At 37.7% G+C, this 18,627-nt stretch overlaps 1 protein-coding gene across 10 annotated transcripts in view; it reads left to right on the top strand.

The window, feature by feature from the left end:
* IMMP2L (inner mitochondrial membrane peptidase subunit 2) overlaps positions 1 to 18,627 on the top strand; it is a 958,934-nt gene that overhangs the window by 40,451 nt on the left and 899,856 nt on the right. For all 10 annotated transcript variants that reach the window (XM_060414758.1, XM_027968614.3, XM_027968613.2 and 7 more), the window contains exon 3: positions 4,092 to 4,228. In XM_060414758.1, coding sequence (XP_060270741.1) covers positions 4,094 to 4,228 — 135 coding nt within the window. In that variant the 5' untranslated portion in view covers positions 4,092 to 4,093. The remainder of the gene's footprint in view (positions 1 to 4,091; positions 4,229 to 18,627) is intronic.

Raw genomic sequence — 18,627 nt, forward strand, 5'->3', positions numbered from 1 at the left:
TCCAACACGGCTTAGCAACTGAACAACAACAAAATCTTAGCATAGTGAGTAGCGCAAAGTAGGTACTTAATGAAGAAAGAATGAAAATGTAAGCTCCATGTGGCCAGGGACCACGCCTTCCTTGTTGTGCATTGTATGTGCCCCTTAGCACAGTTACATAGTAGATGATCAATAAAATATGACTGAATCAGGAATTTAATGTCAGATTTGTTTGGATCCCTGCTCTTGTATTTTCTGACATTTGTAGTTTGGTATACACTTTGAATTTACAAATAAAATTTTGATTTTGTTATCTAAATGTGTGGGCTGATTTCTATGATCGAAAGGTTACACTTTGTATAGGATACTGCTTTGTCATTTATTGTTTTTCTCTTACCTCCAAACCTGCCACACAGTTTTAAAATAGTTTTTATAATTAGGATGACTTGAGGTATATTTATTCACTTGGTTGCTATGGGTGAGTGATTAGTGACTTTGTATAAGATGAAATGTATGGGAATTTAAGAATGATTTTAGATGAATTCATGCGTGATCAAACCATAACACATGTGAGAGAAAAGACAGATATTTAGAGTGGAGGTCATTAGGCAGTTGAGGTCAGTAATGCCCCCAAAAATTTTACTTGCAGGTAAGTAAGTAAGTAAGTAAGTATACTAAGTGGCAAATATGATTTCAATGGAATCTGAAAGCTTATTTAAAAATATTCTGTTTAGGTACTTCAGCAGTGAATCAGGTGTGCCTACTATTTAAGCAGTAATTTTCTCAGGAGCAATGTTTTGAACCTAAATGACTTGCATGGTTGCTGGAAGAATGAGGTTACTGACAAAAATTATTCCTTTTTTGCTTGGGATACCACATTATTATTGCTTTAAGGGAAATTTTCTCAGAGAAAGCAGATGCTCAGTGCTTATTAGTATGGTAGTTTTAAATATTTAAGATGTGAACAAAAGACCAGATCATCCCAATGATTCTTTATAGAAAAGGAGATGCATTAACTTTACCAAAATGTGAATGTCACAGCCCTTTAAACATTTTATTTAATATAACTTGACATAGAAGTGTAATGTTCATTTCTTCCTTTGTGTATAGCTTTAGTACTTTAATGATAGAAGTCCCAAAGAGGGTTTTATTATTATGAGTTAAAGGTGTCATTCACAATTCAGATAGGACAGGACTGTACTGAGACTTTTGCTTTGAGCCTCTGAAAATAATGGCCCCTAATCTGCAAGGGAGCTTTTATTTTCTCCCCCATGCTTGGGCAGAGTCTGCATACCCTCGATAGATACACCTCCCACATAATTTTCATGGCAAATAGAAGGGGAAAAATAGAAGCAGTGACATTTTGTTTTCTTAGGCTCCAAAATCATTGCAGATGGTGACTGCAGCCATGGAATTAAAAGATAACTGCTACTTGGAAGGAAAGCTATGGCAAACTTAGACAACTATTAAAAAGCAAAGACATCTCTTTACTGACAAAAGTCCATATAGTCAAAGCTGTGATTTTTCTAGATGTTGTGTACAGTTGTGAGAGTTGGCCCATAAAGAAAGCTGAATGCCGAAGAATGGATGCTTTTGAATTGTGCTGGAGAAGACTCTTGAGAGTCCTTTGGACAGCAAAGAGATCAAACCAGTCAATCCTAAAGGAAGTCAACCCTGAATATTCATTGGAAGGACTGATGTTAAAGCTGAAGCTCCAATACTTTGGCCACCTGTTGTAAAGGGTCAGATCTTGGAAAAGACCCTGATGCTGGGAAGGATTGAAGGCAGGAGGAGAAGGGGGCAACAAAGGATGACATGGTTGGATGGCATCACTAATTCGATGGAATGAGTTTGAGCAAACTCCAAGAGATGGTGAAGGACAGTGAAACCTGGCATGCTGCAGTCCATGGGGTCACAGAGTCAGACATGACTTAGTGGCTTAGCAGCAGCAACAGCAACAGTAGAAAAGTATTCGTCCTGAGTTGTGCAGGAGATGGCAGCAGTGCTTGGATCAGCAGTGGAATTGTGAGCCTGAGAAGGGAAAGGGCAGTGGCTTTCAGGTCTTACTTGTGTTTAATGTCTTGTCACATAATTTGCACTAGTTCCAACTTTATCTCTGCTTCCCTTTTGTAACTAGTTGTATAATAAAAGTCTTTTTTCCTTTCAACATTAAAAACAACAACAACAAATTCTCAAACCTAAAATTCTCAACATAATTTCTCTTCTTGGTCAATAATAACCTAAGTGCCTTTCTTTATTTTAGTATCTTCTCAAAGACTTGGAGAAACAATAAAAAAAAATATATAGGGATATAGAATGACAGCCCTGGAAAGAATGTTAGAAATTGAATCCGAACCCTTACTTTTTTTTTTTTTTTTTTTGACTGCACTGGATCTTAGTTGCCATATGTGGGATTTTAGTTGCGCATGTGGGATCTAGTTTTCAGATCATGGAACAATATGAAGTATTGTTTCAGGAGGGTATTTAAATGATTTTATACTGTATATATATCTATCTTTATATCCCCTGCACTTAGCATTGGTGGTTAGCAGGCAATAAATAAATGTTTACTGAATTAAACATTAGCATATTAAAGTTTATGTATATACGAAACTGAATTTCTTGTAGTTTCTTAAATAACTTATGTTTTATTTCGCTCTGAGGTCTTCATGCACACTGCTGCTTTTGCCCGAAGTGGCCAGGTCTTACCTAGAATGCCTTTTCCTTTGGGACACATTTCTTAATCATTTTCTAATGCATGCACTTCCTTGCCCCAGGCACATTGGCTCTTTTCAAGGCTATTTTCCCTTGGAAATATTTATCTAAAGGCAATCTTCCCTGGCACTTTGTAACTTCCTGAGAGCAAGGACTGTGTCTGCTTTTCATTTGTGTATCTTAGTGGCACCCCACTCCAGTACTATTGCCTGGAAAATCCCATGGATGGAGGAGCCTGGTGGGCTGCAGTCCATGGGATCGCTAAGAGTTGGACACAACTGAGTGACTTCACTTTCACTTTTCTCTTTCATGCATTGGAGAAGGAAATGGCAACCCACTCCAGTGTTCTTGCCTAGAGAATCCCAGGTACGGGGGAGCCTTGTGGGCTGTGGTCTATGGGGTTGCACAGAGTCGGACACGACTGAAGCGGCTTAGCAGCAGCAGCAGCATCCAGCCCATGACCTTGTACTTATTAGAGTTTTTAGGAATTGAATTATTAGCATGTTTTTAGTACTTTGGAATGTGATCCAAGGAAATGATAAAATAACAGTGCTTGAATAGATCACAACTACCTCAACACTTTTCTCATCTCTTCTCCTCTCCCCAATCCTTGTCCATCCATTTTCATTTCTGTCTGTTTAACCTCCAAAATGCATATGTGAAGTTTGCCCATTTTGATCCATTTCTATCACTACCACCACCAACACTACAATCCATCCTACCACCATCTCTTGCCCTAGCCCACTAGAATAATCTGGTCTTCCTGTATTTATCTAGTCCTAGTCAAGAAATAGAACAGACTGAAATTATAACCTATCACATAGTATGAATCAGTATTATTTTGAGAAACTGGTAAACAAACTGGTCATTTATCTTCCCCAGCCAGGAGGGTTCTTCATCTGTTGGACTGGGTTTAGCTGCATTTTGGTCTTGTAGGGCAGAATCTCTTGATCTCTCACTATTTTGTTTTTCATTGTACAAGACCGTTAAAGGATTGCATTAGCCCTAGAAACTCTGAAAATTAACCAAGTGGTTACAGGGCTAAGTGAGAGTTGATAATTATCTGTACTGAATTCACATGCAGTGATATTTTTTCTTGATTTCTCATATATTTCATGGTTATATTAGGATAAATTTGGCTGCCATAACATAGGCCCCATAACATTGGTTTAAACATGATAGAAAGTGATTTATCTCTTAAATAACAACTTGAACATAAGCAACACAGGGCAGTTACAGTGCTTCCATGGTGCTGGAGACCTCAGAGGGGATGAGTATGAAACATATTGAGATGAGGTTGCTTTTTCTTAACTCTTATTTTTCTTGCACTGTTTTTTACGTTTTCTTTCCTACCTTTCTTGGGGCTGATCTCATATTTATTTTTGTTGTGCTTTTAGGCATGGCGCAGTCCCAAGGCTGGGTGAGAAGGTACTTCAAAGCCTTTTGTAAAGGCTTCTTTGTGGCGGTACCTGTGGCAGTGACTTTCTTGGATCAAGTTGCCTGCGTGGCAAGAGTGGAAGGAACATCGATGCAGGTAAAACTGATATGACTCCTTTCTTTGAAATGCACATTTGGTTGTTTCTCAAGCACTAGAAATGAGATTTCTGTATATTGTGTCCATGCTAGAAACTGAAAGGTTTTTAAAAGGCCTTGAATGAAATTTTAACGTTACTAAATGTCTTTATAAGGTCTTCTAATGCGGTCATATTATAAGCAATGGTGAATAAAAATAATTCTTTGATGCTTCTCTATATCTATAGTTCCCTCCCCCTTAGGAATGATAAATTGAGATTCTAAAGAAATTTTATAAAATAATATCACTTTCTGTGGCTGTGGCCTGAGATTTTAAGTTTTTTTTTTTTTTTTAATTATCCATATATGACTGAGATCACATTTATGAGTTCAGTTGCAGGATGAATTTGTCTCCAATTCAGTTACCTGGTTGTTTTACACTTGCACACATGCACTCACATTTATGCACACACCGAATTCTGATAGGTGGAAAAATCTACAGCACTGATTTCAGATATTCTAGTGTATTCTTTAAGCATGTTGCTGATTAAGAAGATTAAATGTCATTTACATTGGAAAAACTTTGGAGTAGAGATTTCCAAAAGTTATACGCAAGTAGTCTCCAGTAACTCAGAGAAAACTTGATTATTCTAATGCTGATGTCTGAAACCTAGCTGTTTCAGTAAGTTTATCAACTAAGAATTTGCATTTTGTAATATAATTTGTTTTCTTCCATTTTTTTGTGTATTAAGTTTATGCATTATAGTAAATATTTCTATAAAACAAATAAAATGAATATATCAACTTCTAAGAATTTAAAATGATACAGAGTAACCAGCTTACTTCCCGCCCCCCCCCCCCCCGCTCCTTTTTTAGTCTTTAAACTAGGTGAGGGCATAGACATCAGCTTTGAAGAGTTAGAATGAAATTGCTTTGTTAAAATTGTAACTATTGTACTGAGAATCAGGTCTCTTCCTGAGTTCAGGTGCTTAGTGAGATCCTGAGTGAGTGCTTTTGGGGTGAAGTTCAGTTCAGTTCAGTCGCTCAGTTGTGTCCGACTCTTTGCAACCCCATGAATCGCAGCACGCCAGGCCTCCCTGTCCATCACCAACTCCCGGAGTTCATTCAGACTCACATCCATCGAGTCAGTGATGCCATCCAGCCATCTCATCCTCTGTCGTCCGCTTCTCCTCAACTAGGGTTCTAAAGCATGTCTGCCTGAATATTTACTTATTGACTTGTGCTTCCATCATTTGAGAATGACGGGGGCCTTCTCTTGGGTTGGGGCTTCTGAGTTAAACCCTGTCTCTCATGTTTACTGTAGAGTGGGTCACCAGCTCCAAGCAAACTGGTCGCTTACTTTGAATGCAAAAATATTGTAGTGCATGGGTACAGCAAACAAAGGAAGAGGGATTTATAAGTGTATGGCTTTATTCCTAAATGCAGTTTAATAGATTTAACAGGAACGGGTTTTACATTTCCTTCCTCTTTATTTTTCAATTCCTCGCAGCCTCATCTTAGACCCAATTCTTTGGGGAAATTAAACTTTCTTTGTTGAGCTTTTGAATCAGATTCCTCATTTGAGATTAAAACTGCCTTCTCCATAGCCATCCAAATTCCTTTTGGACCCTTTCATCCCTTTGAACCCGGCAAGTGTTATTTTTGGATAACAAATAATCACACAAATAATGACTTTTTTCCAATTTTGTTAGTGCTGTGTTGTTACACAACCCTCACTATCCTGAGATGGAATTTTTCCAGAACACAAAACCTCATAATCTTGGATCTCATGATATTCCAGAGAATCATATGGCAATCATAGTTTGCAATTCTCATGCCTTTAGCCCAGTATATACTATGTTCATGACTTGTGCTCAGAGGGAAAAAAACACAAGGAAATAGCCATTTTATGAAAACACAAAGCTTATCCCTAGTGAAGAAGACAGTGAAGAAAGTCTTGAATATGCCAGATCTTGTCTTTTAAAGCCTTTAGATGACAAAATCTGTCATTTAAATGCCAGATCTATTGATTAAATAGTAAGCTTATTGCACATACATTAGAATTTCTTACAGTATTCCTGGACCACTACCCAAGAATCAAATTTGTTACCTTGTAGTTTGTTTGGTAGGATTTCCTTAGCTGTTGGTTAGAGAAGAACAGTCTGAATTGACTTTGATCTACAGGGAAATGGATTGGAAGGCTTATGAGTACGTTGGTGGAAGGCAGGAATGTGGCAGTCATCAGGAACAACTGAAAGCAGGGACGTGAATGCTGCCAGGGTGCTCAGTCTTTTCTCTTTCAACATCTGCTTCTGCCAGCATCTTGGCTCAGTTCTCTCAGACCAGCTTTCATCTCGACTCAGGGCACATGGCTGCTGGCAGCTCTCATGCCTTTAGATGCCCAATTTCTTTACCGTCTGAGCGAGATTTCTCCTTATGCCTTAATTTCACTTTGAGAAATCTTGAAGAAGGACTGTGATTGACTCAGGTTGGACCATATGCTCTGATCCATGCAAATACAGATCAACTTTGACCAGAAGGTTAGGGTGCCATGATTGGCCTACCTTTGGACAGGTGCATACCCCTAGCCTTGTGGCTAGGAGGAATGAGAAAGCAACAACATATATTTGAATCACATTTTTCCTGTGGGCTTTCAAGGTGAGGTAGTGGTGATACTTCCCAGAAGAAGAGGAGGTGTTATTTTTGAAATAAAAGGGTAAAGGATATTCTGGGAAGAAAGGAAAAAAAATGTATGTTTATATGGTTTTATCTATATTATAAGAATTTTAGATTACTTTTGAGGATAATGGATAATTTGTTTACACTTTCATTAGATATCACTGAATCATACTTAAAATTATTTCAGACTAGAAAATGCAGTAATGAGATATTGTTAATAATTAATTCAGCATATTTGAAGATATCTTTGCTATGCTACAGCTTTGATGAACTGAACATCTTTAGGCCATGGGGTTCAGAATTTTTGACAAAAAATTCAAAAAAATTCTTGTCTTCAAATTTCTCTAATGACGCAAGTACTAAATAGTTGGCAGGGTGTGTGGTACTCTCTGGAAATCCCTGAGCTTCCTGCAAGGCACACACCTGCTTTTATTGACTCTGAGGCCTGAAAATTATTCCCAGATTATTGCAGTTGGTTGATTTGTTGTGAACAGAAGGAGTATTCTGGATGTGTGGTCATGTCTTGTTATACCAAGGCTTAAAAGTGTGAAAGGAAGAGAGATAAAACAATAGGCAAGAAAGAAAAATATGTGGAGAAGAGGAGGAAGGAAAATAACACAGATCAGTTGGGTGACGGAGAAAATTAAACACCCGAGACACTGAGCAGGAGACGAGAGTGGCACAGAGAATCAGTGATGAGCAGAGAGAAGGCTGCTCCAGTGAAGGAACTCAGGGCTCCTTTTGAGGAACCTTCCTTGGAATTGTACCCTTGAATGCTGACCCATTTCTGCTGCATATCTGTGTATAACACCATGAGATTTGTCACCCAGCCATCCATTCTAAATCTCAGTATTCATTGAAAGAATCTGCGTGCCATTTTGAGGGAACTCCTGTTGGAACAGGTCATCAGTCTTCATTGGAAGGATTGATGCTGACACTGAAGCTCCAACACCTTGGCTACCTGATGTGAAGAGCTGATTCATTAGAAAAGACCCTGATGCTGGGAAAGATTGAGGGCAGGAGGAGAAGGGGGCAACAGAGGATGAGAGGTTGGATGGCATCACCGACTCAATGGACATGAATTTGAGCAAACTCCAGGTGACAGTGAAGGTCAGGAGAGCCTGGCATGCTGTAGTCCATGGGGTCACAAAGTGTCGGACCTGACTTAGTGACCGAACAACAACAACAACCAGTCTTGAGCGTCATTCGTTGCATAGTACCTGAGTGCTGCTGTGTATTCAGGTAGAAAGACCATATGTAGTCACTTCTTTCATTTCAACTATATGAATAATTTTGTGACTCGGGGCATTTGCACATTTGCAGGTATGGACAATAATAAAGGCACTGGCAACTGTGAGTTGGAATAGGGAATCATTTATCAAATGGCTGGTATGTGCAAAACTGCTCTTGAGGTATGGGAGTCAGATACAGATTCTGTATTCAAGGTCGTCTTGCTATAGCAGAGGTTTAAGAATTATTAATCCTAGATACTTGCTATATCTTCAGATGAGATTTGATAATGAAGATATCAAGCTGTCAGATATTTGGTCAGTGCCTAGCACATCCAGAAATGGAAAAAGAAAAAAAAAAAAACCAAAAAACCCAAAACTTGTTTGATTTAGCATACTAGTTTAGAGAATGAACCTGGAAATTTTAATTTGAGATAGAATGGTACCAGAAAAATAATACCTTGAGTCCTTTTATAGTTCAACACTATTATTTTTATTGTGGCAGCAAACAACCCCCAAATTTTAGTGGTTTATATAACATTTTTATTTCTTGCTCATTGGTCTGCAGATTGATTATAGTCACTCTAGGCTAAGGGTTTGGATCAGTCTGCTTCCTGTATCTCTCACTGTGGGCCCTCTGCTGAAGGAACAGTGACAGGTCTGGGGTGTGCTCTTCTCATGGGTGAGAGTGGGACACAGGGTGAATGAAAACGCTCAGAACATCTTAGGGCCTCCGTTCAGAACTTTTGCTTTTCTGTCTACATTCCCTTGGTCAAAGCAAGTCACACAGCAAAACCCAAAGCAATTAGATGGAAGTATATTCCACCCATAGGGAAGTCATGGCAAGGTAAGGTGGCGAGGATGAATTGTGAATAGGTAGGTATATCTACCACAGCCACTAGGATGCCAAAGATACATGCTAGATTTCAGAGGTAATATAAAAAGTTGTATTAACCTTTGAGTCTACCTAGAATAACCCTAATCTTTGTAGTTCAAGTCTGACAAAATTGTAATGGGTTTAAATTCTAAGTCACTGAATTCTGGAATGGATTGAAATAGCCCAGGGCCAATTGGATCTTTAGAATGACTTCTTAAAAAGGTTACTCTGCAACTTGTATACATGTTATTTAAGAAAATCCAAGAATTGAGAGTTTGAATTTCATTAAAAGTACATATAATGCCAATCTTTTGGAGTTTATTGAATAAATACTGTTATAGCAACCCTGGAAATTGGTTTTGAGTGACAAATTTTGGACTAGAGCTCTTTTTATGTCTTAAAAAAAATTCTGTTGGCTTGAGGTTTAATAGGAGAAACTCATTTTCAGGATTCTGTCTTATAAAAAATAATTCTTTACTTTTAAAATACTACTCAGTAGTTCTTTTTTGAGGTTAGGTTTTCCAGTATTAATTTACACTATGACTAGAAGGATAGAGGAGGTCCATCATGAGGAGTCACAGCTAGTTAAAGGTAAGTCATCAATGCAAACAAGGTATATGATGTAATTCAATGGAAAATAGGATTCAGTTTATGAAATAGTTGATCTTTTTTGTTTTATCAAGTTATATAGGCATGTCTCTTTTATTGGATGAGACGTACCTTTAGCCATGCTCTGCACACACAGAGCACTAGCAGACGTTGTTGGTTAATGATTATTCATACTGACCTCTTCCCCTCTCATGCCCATGAATCACTTCTACAGGCTGCTGAAAGGTTACTATGAAAGTAGATGCACCTTTTTTTTTTTTTTCAAGAAGCACCACATTACTCAACATTAATTTAACTCAGGAAACAAAGGCTGATATTGCATACAGTTGAAACTGCAGAGGGAATTTATGTCGGTGAGATGCAATTATTCAAATTAGAAGTTCAATCGCTTACAAAGGCTTTTAGAATAAAAAGGTGCCCTAGGAATAGTTCAACGACCTCACGCCAAAGTTTTAGAATTTATTTGAGCAAGAATGCCTGAAGCAGGGTCACTGGTTCTCATAAAAGGTGTATGTCTTCTACATGCAAAATTAGGATGTAAGACTTAAAAAAGCAACTGAAAGAAATCATTTTGTGTCACTGTCCTGTTTTTGTTGCAGTTGCCACATAATTTTTATATAGTATGCTGTTTTCCTTCCATAACCAGAGGGGAAAATGTTTGAAAACAGTGCTCAATACTGTCTCTTTACAATACTCTCAGACTTCAGAGAAAGATTTATACAGCATAGACTAGAAAATTAGAAAATTTGAGGGGAAATAGAGTCTAATCAACATTGAGGTCTTTATTTATCAATACCACACATTCATTGGTCCAAAATTGTCGATTTTCAGTTACCTGAGAATAATGATCCTGAAGAACCTGGCTTGTAATAAACCTCTTAGACTTCTGGCTGGCTCTTTGCACTCATTGTCTGTTGCCTTCTGAGTTTAAAATTAAAAGTTCTATCAAAAAAATAAGCAAAGAGGTTGATGCTCTTTCTCTCTTTTTGTCACATTATTTATTTTATTAAAAATAATTTAAACCTAAAGCTTAATATACAATGGTTGTGGTAGTTGTAATTATTCTTTGATATTCTGAGACACTAGATGTAAACAGACTCTCAAGAAGAGATGTATCATGATTTGCCTGCCATGGTTTAAGGTAGAGTTAGGGAGTTTTTGTTACTTGCTGAATTTGCACTTCCAAGGTGCTGGGAATTGCCTGGCACATATTTCCTGTGAAGCTGACTGCTCTGTGCTCTTACTACTTGCCCTTGGTGGGCTAGGGCTGACTTTGGGAAGCCAGGAGTTAATGTTGGAAGCCTTTATTGGCTTACATGTGTGCATTCTTCCCAAATTATTTTTGGCTCAAAAATCTCACCTGAGGTTTTTACACCTTAGGATGTAATGCATTTTTATATAGTTCTGCAACCTGTCATTAACAGAGAATTCAAATAGATCAGTTTGCATTTATAGCAACAAACATATGTGATACTAAAACCATGAATGAGTGATGACTTTAAAATGTTCCTTTGGAGATTTTCTCCATGTCCCATGATAGAATAACAGGGTGCTTCTGTTCAGTATAGCCAGGGTTAGATCTGTTATTTAAACATTGACTTCATAGCACTCTTTTTTTAATGTTGGAGTATTTTTAGACTTATAGAAATGTTGTAGGAGTAGAGCAGGTGACTCCCACATGTTCTCTGCTCGGATTCCCCAGCTTTCAATATTTTGCCACATTTATTTTATTCTCTTCCTCTTTCTCTTTCCTTCCCTCTGCACCCCCCGTTTATAACATATGATAGATAATATATAACATATATGCACCCATGTTTCTATGTATATATATTCACATGTATATGTGTTAAGTTGCTTCAGTCATGTCCAACTCTTTGCGACCCTTTGGATCATAGCCTGCCAGGCTCCTCTGTCCATGGGATTCTTGAGGCAACAATACTGGAGTAGGTTGCCATGCCTTCCTCCATGGATCTTTCAGACCCAGGGATTGAACCCATGTCTCTTATGTCTCCTGCATCGGCAGGCGGGTTCTTTACCACTCACATGTATACATGTATGAGAAGGTTCTGTTCAGTTGCTCAGTCGTGTCTGACTCTTTGCAACCCCATGGACTGCAGCACACCTGGCTTCCCTGTCCATTACCAACTCTTGGAGCTTTCTCAAACTCATGTCCATCAAATCCATGATGCCATCCAACTATCTTTTCCTCTGTCATCCCCTTTTCCTCCTGCTTTCAATCTTTCCCAGCTCTAGGGTCTTTTTCAATGAGTCAGTTGGAATGTATGAATAAATATACCCACAAACATTGCTATTGAACCAGTGGAGAGTAGATTGTATACAGTACTTCTGTATTCTCTGCTGAGTATATTCATGATGTTTGCTAATTGGCATATTACTGCTTTTCTATGTTTTTAAATTTAAAAAATGATTAAAATTTAATATTTTATTCAGATTCGTATGCATAGAACATTTGATACATTGAGATATTGATTCAAGTTCTAAATTTTACATTTGAAAAATGGAGGCCAAACATTGGAGATGATTTACATAAAGTGGCATAGCCATTAAGTTTGAGAAATGATTTGAACCAACTCTGTTAATCCTTTCCATTTTACTAAATAATAACCCACGAAAGTTGTGCTTTATGGCTGTGCTACAAGTGCCTACTGATAGTATTCCTGCTCATGGAGATATGTTCCATTTTGATTTTTATTTCTTAAATGATGTTTTTAGTAAGTTATTTAATTTGGGGATGGTTTTATAGCATATTTGGTATTTTAAAAAGATAGAAATTACATTTATAAGTGGGAGATGAAAGATTTTTAAATTTTGAAACTTAAGTTGGTAAAAGATACCCTATTTTAAACTGAAGGCTATAGACTTTCTAAGAAGGAATTAGACAAAATTAGGCAGAGTAGACATATTGAAAGTATTTCCCATGCAGAAATCATTAAAAAGCATAAATAAAACATTAAGAATCTTTAAAAATGCATAGTGACCTTGCTGGAAGGTAAGGGAAATGATCACAGACCACAGATAAGAGTAAATACATTTCCAGAGTAGTAAGTATGCATTAAAATAAGTAGCTTTCCTATGGACATTTGTCAATACCTGGTAACTTAGAGTTTTGGTTTTAGTGGCTATAAGGAGATCAGAAGACAAGGTCCTGGGTTCATACAAGGTAGTTGGAACGGGAATTCTGAATAAATTCAGGATCATGAAAGAGACACATCATTAGGGAATGAATAAACTAAAATCAGAATCTGTTCTGAGGGAAAAGTTGTCTAGGTTCTGAGTACAGAGGAAAAGCCCTAATGTGGGATTGAGATTTGAATTCACATTCACTATAACTGAAAAACCCTAAACAAAGGTATTAATTTATAGTGGCAAGGGGTTTAGGGTTGTCTCAGGCACCGGGCAGGAGCTATTTTCAGTCCTCCTGGGCACATGCAAAGTTTGATGAGCATGATCTCACAGTGAAAACTATCATACAATGAAGTGAGTGCTACTAGAGTTAGTAACAGCGTTTAGTAGAATCAGATCTTAAAGACTTTGGATATTAGAACTATTGTCTGTTAAATGTAGCATGTTCAAAGAAATAAAAAGGAAAGTGAAAATAATGTGAAAGCAACAAAAGCTTATTTAAAATGGTCAAGCAAAGTACCATTTTTTAATCACTTGTGCTTTAATAAATGTTTTAAGATGTAGAAATGGAATTGTGATTAGGTTAAAAATCCTTATCTTCTATACTATGAATCTTCTAAATTTTCAATGAAATATATATACAATAAAATATATATATAACATATATAATATATTATATATACCATATAATATATATATTATATATATATAACAGAGAGTTACTTTAATATGGAGGAGGAAAAGTGGAGGGAGTTACAGATGAAACAACATTGGTCATGAGTTCATAATGTTGAATCTAGATGGTAGATAACATGGTAGCTCATTATTTTATTCTGTTTCCTTTTTTAAAAAGAAGGTTTATACCCATTTTGAATGATTTAATGATTTTTAATAAATTTATAGAGGTATATAGTCATCACTTTTTAGAACATTTCCAAGATCCCTCATACCTGTTTGAAGTTAATTCTTGGTTCCATCTTGTGTTAGGCAGCCACTGATCTGCTTTATAGATTTTCCTTTTCTGGATATTTCTTGTAAATAGATGCAAACAGTATGTAATCTTTTTGTCTGGCTTCTTTTACTTACCATAATGTGTTTTGAGGTTTATCTCTGCTGTGAGTACATGCTAAGTCACTTCAATCATTTCTGACTCTTTGTGACCCACCAGGCTTCTCTGTCCATGAGATTCTCCAGGAAAGAATACTGGAGTGGGTTGCCATGCCCTCCTCCAGGGTATTTTCCCCACTCAAGGATGAACCTGTGTCTTTTACATCTCCTGCATTGGCAGCAGATTCTTTATCACTGAGCCAGCCACCTGGGAAGGCCTGTCTCTGTTGTACCATATACCAACTGTTTGTAAAGTTTTATTGTTGAATAGTATTGAATTGTATGGATATACCACATTTTGTTTATCTGTTCACCAGTCAATGAACATTTAGATTATTTCTGAATTTTCATTATTGTGAATAATGCTTCTGTAGGCATTTGTGTACAGGTCTTGTAAATAGGTTCCCCAGGTAGCGTTAGTGGTAAAGAACCCACTTGACAATTCAGGAGTTGTAAGAGATGCAAGTTCCACCCTTGGGTCCAGAAGATCCCCTGGAGGAGGGCATGGCAACCCACTCCAGTATTCTTCCCAGGAGAATCCCATGGACAGAGGAGCCTGGCAGCCTGGGAGGCTACAATCCATAGGGTTGCACTGAATTATACACAACTGAAGCAACTTAGCAGACATGCACACTCTGTAAACATGTTTTCATTTCTGGTGTTGGGCCAGGTTTTCCTTTGGTGTTTGGCTGGATTAGGACTGGTATTATAAAAATATTTTTTGTTCCCCTTAGCCATCCTTTTCCAGTCTTTTGGCTAGAAAGTGGGCTCTTCTTCAGTTTTTTTGTCCTGCCTGTTGGTATTTCCTGGTTGCAGGTTTCTCTGGCACCTCATCTAGGATGCACAGAAAGCAAAAGGGACACCCAGGGAACTCACCGCCATGTCATTCCTTATGTCCTCAGGTCCCCAGACTCCTGTATATCTTTACACCTTTCAGAATCTTCTTGTATTTGTTAATTATGTCTGGAATGTTTTAGTTGTGAGAAAGGACCAGTGATGAATAGAGCTACACCATTTTAGAAGCTAGACCATTTTGGTCCTAGACTGTGATTTTTATTTTTACTAGTAGTCAAATGTGAATGAGTTCTGGCCTGTGAAAAAAGACCAGAAAAGTGAGGTGCCATTTCCAGGCCTGATGCTCTATCTCCTGTCTGTTGGCCAGACAGAGGACCCGGTTGAGGAGTCAGACGACAGGCGAGGTGGTGAATCTACCATATAGAAAGAACCTGGGTTTCTCAATGACCAGGTATAGTAAATCCACTTACTGTTGTATCATACACTGAGCTTTGGAGATTCTTTTCACAGTTAGCCTAGTTCGGTTATACAATAAGACTTAATACTATACCTTTTCCTCTCTGCTTTTTCTTATTTTACACTTCTTTTAAAGCTAAACTCAAATTCTGTTGTTTTCATACAACTTTCCTTAATCCCATCATTCACTTATTTGAAACCCTACAGCCCTGTAAATTTAACTTATGATTATATATATATATATTTTTTTTGTATATTGTTCTCTAGTCATCTTAATCACATGTTAATACTATAAGCTTCTAAAAGATAGGGATCATATTCCTCTCACCTACCTGTTCAGGGGGATGCTGAATAACTGCATATTAAATTTGTTCTTTGAAGCATTGAAGTGTCTGAATAATTAAACCCTACAGCAATAATGATAAAATGAAATTATCATCATTAAATTTTTTTTCCTTTGAATTTGAGGGTGTTTCTGCACTTTTCACCTGAACAACTTTTAGCTTCTTGATGACTCTGTCTTATTCTTTATAGCAGAAATTTTCAAACCTTTTTACCTATGACTCATATCATAGATTTTCATTGTACACACAGACACAGAACTGAAACAAAAGTTTCATGTAATAGTACTTAAACTGTAATTGCCATCATTACGTGCAATGCCTTCTGATATTTTTTATTTTGGTCGCAATCCATTAAATTGATTCTATGATTCATTCGTTGGTCATGACCTGTAATATGAAAAATGCTGCCTTACTGCAAGAGGGAGGATTGAAAGGGTGAAGCTGCTCAAATTGAGCTATTAGCTAAGGTCGTGGAACACGTTAGCCCTTGATTCTGAAATTTTAAAGGTGGGCTTGTCATAAGAACTTCAAGCAGTAAATGTAACACACAAAGGATAAGGAGGCCTGTGGTCTGAGAAAGCCCTTTTCATAGTTAGTGTTGTCCTTGGATCTTTTAAATTAACACTACTTGGGTACCTGAGCCCCATTTCAGATCTATGGAATTAGAATCACTGCTGGGACCTTCGAATCTGCAGTGTGACAAGCTCTGTAAATACTTAAGTTTGAGAACTGTGGTGGTGGTTGTTTTTTTCCATAGAATTCCAGCTCTTGGGTATGACAAATTGTTGGGCGATTTACCAAGATGAGAACTACTTTTGCTTGAAAAATCCTGATTGCCTTGGTTTGTCAAGCTTTTGAATTCTCTTAGTAATTTTTAAATAGTTTTGTTTGTTGAGTTATTCACCATATACTTGGGCTAGTTTTAGCTTATTTTTGTTTCTAACCTCATACCAATTGTTATATAAATTTATATTTTCATTTTTGATTTTTCTAATTAGTTTCTAAACTTTGGTTTTATTTCTTCCTCCTAATTTTACTTTTATATTATCTTCCTATTTTATTGAATCTTTAAAAATGTGTGACCTACATTTTCTAGTTATCTATTGTGAAGTGAAGGCACTCAGTCATGTCCGACTCTTTGTGACCGCATAGACTGTAGCCTACCATAGACTGTAGCCTACAGGCTTCTCCATCTGTGGGATTTTCCAGGCTAGAATACTGGAGTGGGTTGCCATTTCCTTTTCCAGGAGATCTTCCCAACCCAGGGATCAAACCTGGGTCTCCTGCATTGCAGGCAGACACTTTACCCTAAGAGCCACCAGGGAAGCCCATAGTTATCAATTAATGATAGTTAACTATTAACTATCAATAATAATTAACTATTAATGATAGTTATCTATTAATTTTAAAAATCTAGTTTATTTGTTTTCCCAGCTGTGTTGTTCAGTCATGTCTGAAAGCATGTATCACTAAGTTGTGTCTGACTCTTTGTGACCACATGGACTACAGCACACCAGGCTTCCTTGTCCTTCACTGTCTCCTGGAGTTTGCTCAAATTCATGTTCATTGATTTGGTGATGACATCAAGCCATTTCAATCTCTGTTGCCCCTTCTCTTCTTGCCCTTAATCTTTCCCAGCATCAGGGTCTTTTCCAGTGAGTCGGCCCTTTGAATCAGGTGGCCAAAGTACTGAAGCTTCAGCTTCAGCACCAGTCCTTCCAATGAATAGTCAGGGTTGATTTCCTTTAGGATTGACTGATTTGAGCTCCTTGCCATCCAAAGGACTCTCAAGAGTCTTCTCCAGCACCACAATTTGAAAGCATCAATTTCTGGATGGGAGATTTGTAGGGTTTTATAGTAATTGCCCCTCAATGAATCATACCTCTCTCATTGATTTATATAGTTGCCCCCACCCCCCACACCCACTCATTGACTCTGGCCTTGTGCCTTGCTAGCATCAACGGATGTTATCCAAGTGGAAACTTGGTAAGCACTTGTAAACTGGGAACATGCAAGACACTCAGGCTATGCTTCTGGAGGGGACATTGGAGGACCAAAGAGACATTTTGGCTAACAAGCCCTAGGTAGGTGCCTAACACGTGACTAGGGCCATGTTGGGCTTTCCAGTTCCATTTGAACCCTAGATGGTTATGGCCACCTGAGTGACCACAGGAAAGAGCAGCAGAGGATGTGCCCCACTGACTAGAGCCCAGATTGCAGCATCACAATCAAATAAATTGTTGTTCTTTAAGACACAGATTTGGACTGATTTGTTAGGAAGCAATAGGTAGCTGAAACAAAAGCTGGTGTTATTAGTGAGGTGCTGACATAACAAGATCCTAAAATGTGTCTCATTGGTTTTGGGACTGGGTGGCATTTGGGGGCTAGGAAAGTGGTGATGGGATTGTTGGCAGAGGCTGGAAAAATGACAAACAACTATCAATGGAAGCTTGAAAGGTGGTGAGGAAACTGCTTTTAGAGATTGGAGTGGTGGCGCCCCATTTTTATGGTACTGAAACCATTTTAAAAGCTATTACCTGCAGGAACTTAGAATATAGATCTGTGTACTGAATTTGTGAATCTAGCTGCAGATCCAGGCAGAGCATTGATATTGTCAGTTGGGTTCTGATAGCTCTGTGTAAGGTATGGGGAGAGAGAACTGAACTTAAAGCAGAAATTAGAGGAAATACAGGGTATCCAGGAATTTCTGTGTTGGAAAATAAAACTGTCTTTAGTTCTCCCTGGCAGGCAAAAGATTCTCATAGTGAGAAGTGGTCTGGAGTAAATATCAAGTATTCTTTATTAAGATCTTAGAAAAATTTAAGATAGATCCTTTTAGCTAGATGAAAAGGATGATAAGATCATAAGAATGTTAAGGGTTTTGTGCCCTAGCAACCCAACACTTCAAAAATAGAGAAAGGTATAGTTTGAAAAAGAGTTATGGTTATAGTTTTAGGGGGAATAGAGTGAACCTCAGTTAAATGAATAGAAAGTCTATAAAGTTTTAAAGGGTTGGAATTAGCTTATACTAAAAGGGAAGGTCAGTTAAAAAAAAAAGCCTCTGGGCCTCAATTTCCTAAGAATAGAAGCATTTCTGTTTAAAAAGAACCCCAAAGCCTAGATGGTGCTAGTGATAAAGAACCTGCCTGCCAGTGCAGGAGATGGAAGAACGCAGGTTCAG

The sequence above is a fragment of the Ovis aries genome, chromosome 4 (assembly GCF_016772045.2).
Source record: "Ovis aries strain OAR_USU_Benz2616 breed Rambouillet chromosome 4, ARS-UI_Ramb_v3.0, whole genome shotgun sequence".
NCBI classification, from domain to species: Eukaryota; Metazoa; Chordata; class Mammalia; order Artiodactyla; family Bovidae; genus Ovis; species Ovis aries.